We start from the raw sequence: 8,834 nt of genomic DNA, 5'->3' as shown, positions 1-8,834 counted from the left end.
TGGAGACGTGGGTCTCGCTATGTACTCAGGCTGGTCTGGAACTCCTGGGCTCAAGTGATCCTCCTGCCTTGGGCTCCCAAAGCGCTGAGATTACAGGCGTGAGCCACCGCGCCCGGCCTAGCCAGCAATTTTTAATACGACTTAGGCTTGAATCTTGAACTCACTAAAAGCCCCCAGCTTGGGAAAACACCTGGGGTTTCCAAGGGAGTGAGGTAAAGGGCGGCTGTGAAAGAACAAAGGCTGTGCGTCCGCGTTCAGAGCCGCTGGGCCGCCGGGCTCGCTGGGGGCCGGGGCCGCGGTGTCCTGGGTGGCGGGGCTCCGGGAATGTGACTCAGCCACCGCGGCCCCGCGATCCGCTCCCGGGCCAGCGCCTCAGTCGGTGCCGAGAGGGCGGCGCCGAGACGGGCGCGTCAGCCTGGGAGGAGCGGGAAAAGGGGCGCAGCGCCTGAGGCCCGGCCGCCGCCCGAGTGGATGAGCGAGCGAGCGACTTGTGAAACACGCCGCGGCCCGGTCACCAACCAGGACCGGGATCACGTGGCTCCCAGGGCTGGGTGAAGAAGCCGCCCGGACCGAGCGCGCCGGAGAGGAGGGGCGCCTGGGGACAGAAGGCGACGTCCCCTGAAGTTTGTGTCAGCCAGGACCCGCCCCCTCGCGCTTATGTAATAGGGGCGCGCTGCCATTGGCCCGCGCGACCAGCCAGGGCGCAAGCGTGCGAGCGGGGTGGGGGCCAGAAGGAGGCAGCCGCAGAAAGGCACATGGGCGGGGCTGCGAGGAGCAGGCGGGGCGGGGGCGCCGAGGAGAGCGGCGCGGCGTGCGCGGGCACGAGGCGTAGTGGCCTCCCCTAAGGCTGAGGCGGCGGCGGGCGCGCGGCGGCGGCGGGCGTGCGAGGTTGTTGTGCTCCCGGCTCTCGTGTTTCCCCTCCTGAGCGGGTGGAGGAGGCCCAAGCGGTGCTGGCCGCGCTCCCCCTTCCTTTCCCTCCGGCGTCCTCTCCCGGCCCTCTCGCGCTGCACTGTCTCTCCGACGCAAGACTGTCCCGGCCCGGGTGAGCGGCAGCGGGGGCGGTGCTGACGCCGCGGGACGCCCGGGAAACGGGGCGGGGGCCGGCCAGCGGGGGGCGGTGGGGACCGTGGGACTCGCCGCGGGTCGCGAGGGGTCGCGGGGGGCGGCAGGGCCCGGCCCGGGGCGGGCCGCGGAAAGGGGGTGAGTTCGGGCGCCTGCCAGGCCCTGCAGGTGGCCGGGTCGCAGGCCAGCCGCGGAAGCGGAGCGGTAACCTTACCCCCGGCGACAACCGCCGGTCGGCTGCCAGAGTGTGGCGCTCCCGGTGGACGCAGGGGCCGGGTTTCGGGCAGTCTCGGCCTCCAGGAGGCGCGTCTTGGTCCAGGGTCCGTGAGGACTGGCTAGATGGGGGCTGCGTGGCCTTTGGTGGCAGGGAGGAGGAGGGGGTCTCCGAGGCGGGAGAGGCGGGTTTGGGAAGGAAGGTGCGCCAGGCTGAAGCTGGGGTCGGAGAAGTGTTGGGTGGAGACCTCACTCTGGGTGCGTTCCTCCTCTCCTCTCCCCAAAACGATGGTGTTAAAAGCTAGGGTCAGGATGTGGAGCGCTGCCTGGGCCTCTTCCTTTCCGATGGTTATGGAGAATGAGCCTACTTCCTGGACCCAAAATCCTTTTCTTCTGTTACTCATTTGTGTTGGTTTTAAAAGGAGCTTTGGGGCAGAGCTTACTTGTTGCCTCCTACGAGAGCGCCTCATTTTAGAACTCGTTTCTTCCACTACTTCCCTCTTTGCAGCCCCCTCGGAAAACCACACTGAGAGTTGCATTAAAAACCAGCATGTAGGTATATGTAAGTGACTTTTTCCCTCCAGTTTGTCGCATTTAATCAAGGAGCGGTTGTAGCTGCCTACGATTTTGTAGAAAATTGTGTTGGCTTGAGAGCAAGTCCTAAGTTGAGCTGTCCAAAAGCAGGTGGTTGGTTCGTTTGAATTTCTGCTTTCAGAAAGGAAATCGATGGGGCGTGTTGTCAGAAGTTAGGGGCCTACCTCATGCATTTAGCTTATTTTATTCCATTTCCTTTACCTGGTGTTAAGTTTTCTGTCTTCAGAATAAGAACAAGTGACTACTGTCTTTATTAAGTCTCTTCGGTCTTTTTGGTTGCTGTTTGGTGACAATGGAAAATGGGTTGAATCTATTGTGTAATGTTATATTTTAGGGAAAGTCCTAAGTGCAAAAGTTAAAAATAATTTTGTGTGTCTAATGACATTGCTTTGTACGAGTCACAACATGGAAATATCAAAATAGCTAGTAACTTCTAGAAAGCAAAGGAACTTCTGAAATTAGTGGCTTACCATTTTTGAAGATTTTTTTTAACATAAAACAAGATTTCCCACAAAATCATTGTATTAAGATACATAAAATACATTGTGTCGAAGAGTTAAGATGTGTGAGAAGACTGGCTATTTTGTTACAAGGTCCTGATAGTAAGACATTGAGACAAAAAACCTTGCAAAACATTGGTATACATAAAGGCTGATCACGTGACTACTGTCGTCCAAATAATACATAAGTATCCAAACCTGTTTCCATGGGAATAGGTTTGTAAGCTTGCGGTAACATCGGACTTAAATACACTTTTTTTAAAAATGTGCCATTTGGCTTAGAATTAATAATTTTTTTAAAGCAAAAATGGAAGCTTAGTCTTCAAGGACTGATAACAGCTGGTAATATTTACCATTGTTTGGTGGGAATAGGGTTCTCATATTAGGCTAGCACGCTAAACATTTTCAATTACGAAAATGTATTAGGCTCGTATGCTACCCTTATATGAAAACCCCATATTTCCTCAGTTGAAATAGTCAGCTGACTATCCTGAAAAGCATTGACCCTCTTTTATATTTTATCTGACTTTCAGTTCATTTTTTTAATGCTAGTGGGAACTTCTCCAATCAGTGTATTTTTTTAGTTTCCTTTTTTGGGGAACAGGAGGAGCTCAGTAATTTTTATGAAATGCTTTGACCTCATATCCATTAACTAATTATGGTCCTAGTCAGAAGAAGCTAGCACCCTTCCCTGGTGAAGTTGATACAAATCCATTGTATGTTCCTGTCCTGCAATGATTTACATTCAGTTACAGTACTAGTCAAAACTATATATATATGAATTCTACTTAGGATCCAATTTTGATATATTTAAAAAGCAATTGAGACTCATGATAGACTTTATGAGCAGGTTTAACTTGTGTGGTCGAATAAAAGCCTTTAATTTAAATGGAAAAGTAAAAGTAACTTTTTTCAGTGACTTGATTTTTTTTTGTTTTAATCCATTTGGGTTCACGTCAGATCATCGGTAACAAAAAGTGGTATCTTTCAGCTTTGTAAAAGAACCCTCTTAACCAAGTTCATTCCCTCAAATGGGAACTAACGTCTAGAGAGCAAAGAAACTTCTGGAATTAGTGGCTTGCTGATAATCTCATTTTATAATTTGTTCAGCAATCCAGCAAGACCAACTTTTTAAAAAAATTAATAACAGTAGTTTTATGAAAACTAAGTAAGAAAACAGTTTCCACCTATTTCTGAGGTCTCCTTTAGAAGGAGTAACAGACAGCTTTTATTTCTCTTAAAGTTATAAAAATCACAATCGCAAGTCACAATGAATACTGGGAAGGGAAATTACTTTTGCAGAGTGATCAAGTAAATGATAGCGGGGGCTAAACTTTTTTAGTAAACTTGTGAAGATTACATACAGTAAAGTGCATAAATCTTGAGTGTACAGTTCAATGAATTTTTATAAGTAAACACACTTGATTCAAGAACATTTTCAGAACCCCGTAAGTCCCCTTCATGTCCTGTCTTCCCAGTCATTACCCATAACCCCCAAGGTGACCCCTTTCACTATAGATTAGCTTTGCCTGTTTTGAACTTTAAATAATGTATATTCCCCACAACTGGCTTCTTTCCTTTAACATTGAGATACAACCAAGTTGTTACTTGTAACAATTTTTTGTTTGTGTGTTTGTTTATTTATTTTTGAGACCAGAGTCTCACTGTCGCCCAGGCTGGAGTGCAGTGGTGCCATCACGCATCACTGCAACCTCCGCCTCCCGGATTCAAGCAATTCTCCACCTCAGCCTCCCAAGTAGCTGGAATTACAGGTGCCTACCACCATGCCTGCCTAATTTTTTTTTTTTTTTTTTTGTATTTTTAGTAGAGACAGGGTTTCACCATCTTGGCCAGGCTGGTCTTGAACTCCTGACCTCATGATCCACCCGCCTTGGCCTTCCAAAGTGCTGGGATTACAGGCGTGAGCCACCGCGCCTGGCCACAATTTTTTAAATGCTGGGTAGTATTCCGTTGTATAAATACTATAAAAATATGTATACAAGTTGTGCATCCGTGTTACTATTGATGGGCATTCAGATTTTTTCCAGTTTTGGAATGGGCACTCAGAACATTTTGTACATGTCTTGGTGTACATAACATTTGCATTTCTATTGGGTATATACCAAGAGTGGAATTGCTGGCTCATAGAATAAACAGCTACCAACTAGTTTTCCACAGGGTTGTGTCAATTGATACTTTTGTAGCATTTACATGTGGGAATTTTAATACCTATAAATTTTTATTTGCCAGATATTTCTATAAAACTTAAGGCTTCAATTCTAAGAACGTTCTTATGCTTTGATTACTCTGTATTAGAGTAAATAAGCCACTCTAATGCTTCACCTTCTGTTTTTAGATATGGCTCGTGGACAGCAGAAAATTCAGTCTCAGCAGAAAAATGCCAAAAAGCAAGCTGGACAAAAGAAGAAACAAGGACATGACCAAAAGGCTGCTGCCAAAGCTGCCTTAATATATACCTGCACTGTCTGTAGGGTAAGGGGAATTGAATTGAAAGATACAGCTCTCCCGTGGGCAGTTTTGGTTTGAATAGATTAAAATTTTGAAACCATGGCAAAATAGATGCTTTACGTGAAATAGTAGGTTTGAGAGCTGATTATTTTAGGTATCTATTTTCATTCACCCTTTCAACAAATATTTTTTGAATGGCTCCTGTGGCCAGGCAAAAATCTCTAGGTGCTGGGAAAAAAGAGTGAACAAAACAAAATTGCTTTCCTCGTGTAAAATAAAGATGTCTTCATAAGGGCATATAATACACTTCACTAGCACATCATATAACTCTACACTCTTAGAGCTATATAATATGCTAGTAAGTATACCTCTAGTTATATAATTGGTTTTTTTCTTCACTAAATTTATAATTAGGATGTCTGTAAAACCATATAGAGTATAATCACGTTGAGAGCTTTTCCTAGAATTAATGTGTTGTATTAGATTTGAAGAACTGTAATAATAACAGCTACTTTTGAGTGCTTACCATATGCCACACATAGAGCCAGGTGTTTTACATGTATTCACCTATTTAATCCACATAACAACCCTATAAGATAAAGTACTTTTATTGCTCTCATTTTACAGAAGAGTAAACTGACTAATGGAAATTAAACAATTTGTGTGGGGTCTCCCAGCTGGTTAGTAGAAGAGCTGGAATCTGAACTCAGGCAGTTCAGCTCCAGAGTCCACCCTCTGGACCACTACTGTACTGCCTCTCAAAGAAGTACTTCTGAAATTCCAAATCAGAGCCTCTTGCCTGTTTGTTTAAGCTCATTACCCTTGAAGTTAGTGAGTGGCAGTACCAAAGGAAACCATAGTGGAGTTAGTACACTACATATACACTCAAAATAATGAAATTGAGCAGCTTGTGATTGTTTGGAAAGAGGCAGGGTGCAAATTTTAATCAACTAGTAATGAAGAAATACCTTAATCTAAATGTGGTAGAGTAGTTACACATATTTAAAAACTCAAAACCACAGACTTTTATTTCATATTTTGTGTAATTTAATGGGTTAAGAATAAATAATTGAAGGTTCTTGCCAAGGGAAGTCAGTATAGTATAGTATTTGAGAGGTCACATATCTAGTACTAAGTTAAAATAAGGTCTTGGGCAAATTAAACTCTGGGTTTTAGTTTCCTTATCAGGTAAAATGATGCTAGTAGGAGCTAAAGATTACTTTGAAGGTTCTGTGGGAATTAAGGTAACATGCTTAATATAATAAGGGTTCAGTAAATGTTACCTATTGTTTGCTGTTAATCAGATAAGCAGAATACATTCTATGTGACCTACCTTTCTTTATAGGTGAAATGTGGGAACGTTAGGAATTTCTTTACCACAAAGTCCCTCTTCATATGCCAGTCACTAAGTTGTAGGAATTTAAAGGTGTTTTTGGGATAATTGTCTATCCTGAGAAGGTTCAGGATTCTAAAAAGTAACACATTTTTATTTTATAAATAAAGTCTAGCTCTCTTTTGCACAATTTTTTTGTTAGACACAAATGCCAGACCCTAAGACCTTCAAGCAGCACTTTGAGAGCAAGCATCCTAAGACTCCACTTCCTCCAGAATTAGCTGATGTTCAGGCATAAGGTTGTTTACAGGTAACTCACCTCTTTTTCTATTGGTTTGTTAATATCAGGGTTGTATACAAGACCAAAACTGTCTTCACTTATTGTGAAATTAATTTCTGCCTTCTGAGATTTTATTGCTTCCCCTTTTTAAGTTAATGTGTAACTGAAAAGTCCCTTTTTCTCAGACTATTTCCTTTCAATGCCTTTGAAACATCCACATTTTTACTACTGTAGCCAAAAATGGGGAGATGAGTACATGCTAGCCATCTCTGATCAAAGCATGGAAGGAACTTATCAGTTTAAAGAAAATAGTGATTACAAAGTTATTTGAGAGTTTCCCTCTAAAAACAATGTACACCAATGTTCCTGAGCACCTCTTTACAATTAGTTTACTTATAGTACTTAGCAGAGGTTCTTTTTTTTTCTCCCCCAACCTATCCCCTTAGCAAAGCTTCTGAGTATTAAAATATAGGGCAAAATGTAGATGTAGATATGTGCTATATAAATTTGTTTATAAATTTGTTGGTTGAAAGTTATCACTTTACACATTACATTTGGTTGGATTTTTTTCCCCCTAAATAGTGGAGTTGGTGGTGGGTGCGTTGTGTGTTTCAGAATTCTTTCTTTTTAAAATAAATTCTTCAGAGTTCTGTATATAAAGTCGAGTTGACAAGTTTACCAGATATTATCTTCATAGTGTTTCTTCTTAGTTATTTGAAATGCATATAAGTTGCATTTGTGCAATGGTAACATTCATTGAAAATTTTGCTTATGTTTTATAGGTGAATTCACGACACCTTTGACTCTTCTACTGTCTCAGACCTTAGGTAACATACCTGCAGCTGCTTTTCTAACAAACTGTTGATCAGCAAAAATAAAGGGGCTACAGAAACACTCATTTTTATGCTGTTCCCTTTTGGGCTTCATGCAAAGACAATTCTGTGTAAATGTACAGTTGACTCTGATTTGGAAATATGAAAATCAGTCCATCCTTGTTATAAAAAATTTTTTTACAATTGTAATTATATTGATGTTCATATTGTGTAAAATAACTCATTTAATAAAATAGTACTTTGATTTACGACATCACAGGATAAATGGTTTTAGAAATTCTGTTCTAACTTTCCACATTATTTGCCTTATAAAAATCTAATGAATTCATCAGCTAGAATTGCAAGTGCAATTCTTATATCCCTTTCTCTGCTCAGTGGCAGGTTCCTTAGTTAAACTAGAGCAGACTGATTCATTAAAATTGTGCATACGATTTTATGGGCAGCTGATGATCTAGGTGAAAAATGACTTATCTGCTGCCTTAGTATATTGCGGTTATGTGTCATTGTACCCCTCTGGTCATTTCCTGTGTTTGAGTTGGAATATTTAAAATTGCAGTATGACCTGGCTGTAACTGCCAGTCAGGTGTACCCTGTAGATAACTGATAGCTTCCTAAAAGCGGTTGGATTGTCAGTGAGCCCTTCTGAAAGGTTAGGTTCTGATGTATATGCCGTAATGAAATAATCATTAAGCCTATTGTTCAATGCAAAATATGGAACAAATGTGAACTGGTAAAGGTCGATCTTGATACTATATTCTTTGAAAATTCTTGAAGTTCTTTAATTTGAAATTGAAACATTAATTTTTGAGGTTTTTGGAAGTTACTATTTGGCCATTTTTACAAATGGATTTTGCATTAACAGGAAGATTGGAATGACTTGTGGCTGGATTAATTCCCAGAACCCTCTCCCTCCTTTCTTTTCTAAGTGAGTTGTTGATTTTAGGAGTTTGCTTTGTGCTGTTACCTAAAATCAGAGACTGGTGTACAGTATGACTTCCATCTGAACTTGAAAAGTATTAAAATGGGTCAATATTCACATTCTTTTAGATCTCAGGATGGGAAAATGGGTTTGTTCAGATGGATATGGTAAATCTTACCCAATTAAGGAAGGCTAATTTTAGAGTTCTTCTAATTTGCTTGTGTCAACTCTTAACTTGTAAAACTGCTGTTAACTCGGTTTAAATTTTTAAATTAATATAATAGGAAGAACACTAAAATACTTACTGGTAACTGCTTAGAGCCATTTATCTGATCCTGTGGATTACAGAATGCATTCCCTCTTCTGCTGTAACTTATCATTGCTTTGTTTTGTAGCTCTGCATATTTTGCCCACCTTGTCTTCCCTGTAAGTTTAAGACGTTTCCAAGGAAAAGCTTCAGGGCTGATAGTTTCTTAGCAATTCCTATTCTTATGCCCTTACTTTAAAATAGTCCTTTTATTTTGTGTATTTTATTTCCTAAGTTTCAGATGTAATATCTGTTGTTTCCTAACATGTCGATTACCAGAACGTTAGAATTTTACCTAATTTCTTGTGGATATTGCAGAAGTTC

General features: G+C 41.9%; 1 protein-coding gene across 5 annotated transcripts; it reads left to right on the top strand.

Moving 5' to 3' along the window:
* The first annotated feature begins 483 nt into the window (after positions 1–483).
* On the top strand, positions 484–7,542 carry ZNF706 (zinc finger protein 706). Of its 5 annotated transcripts, none has more exons than XM_034966430.3 (4): positions 484–623; positions 4,726–4,862; positions 6,374–6,481; positions 7,234–7,542. In XM_034966430.3, exons 2-3 carry the CDS (start codon positions 4,728–4,730, stop codon positions 6,467–6,469), a joined length of 231 nt encoding a protein of 76 aa, XP_034822321.1. In that variant the 5' UTR covers positions 484–623; positions 4,726–4,727; the 3' UTR covers positions 6,470–6,481; positions 7,234–7,542. The 5 variants fall into 5 exon arrangements, with proteins under 5 accessions (XP_034822321.1, XP_034822320.1, XP_034822319.1 ...); XM_034966429.3 differs by lacking the exon at positions 484–623 and adding an exon at positions 751–888; XM_034966428.3 differs by lacking the exon at positions 484–623 and adding an exon at positions 908–1,042.
* Positions 7,543–8,834: the final 1,292 nt, after the last annotated feature.

Source organism: Pan paniscus, chromosome 7 (genome assembly GCF_029289425.2).
Source record: "Pan paniscus chromosome 7, NHGRI_mPanPan1-v2.0_pri, whole genome shotgun sequence".
In the NCBI taxonomy this organism is placed as follows: domain Eukaryota; kingdom Metazoa; phylum Chordata; class Mammalia; order Primates; family Hominidae; genus Pan; species Pan paniscus.
This window is presented reverse-complemented; position numbering and strand designations above follow the sequence as displayed.

Excerpts from the sequence above, each read along its gene's own strand:
- ZNF706 (XM_034966430.3), top strand. The coding sequence starts at position 4,728 with ATGGCTCGTGGACAGCAGAAAATTCAGTCTCAGCAGAAAAATGCCAAA. Across the intron at positions 4,863-6,373 it reads ATACCTGCACTGTCTGTAGG|ACACAAATGCCAGACCCTAA; the intron begins GTAAGGGGAATT and ends TTTTTTTGTTAG.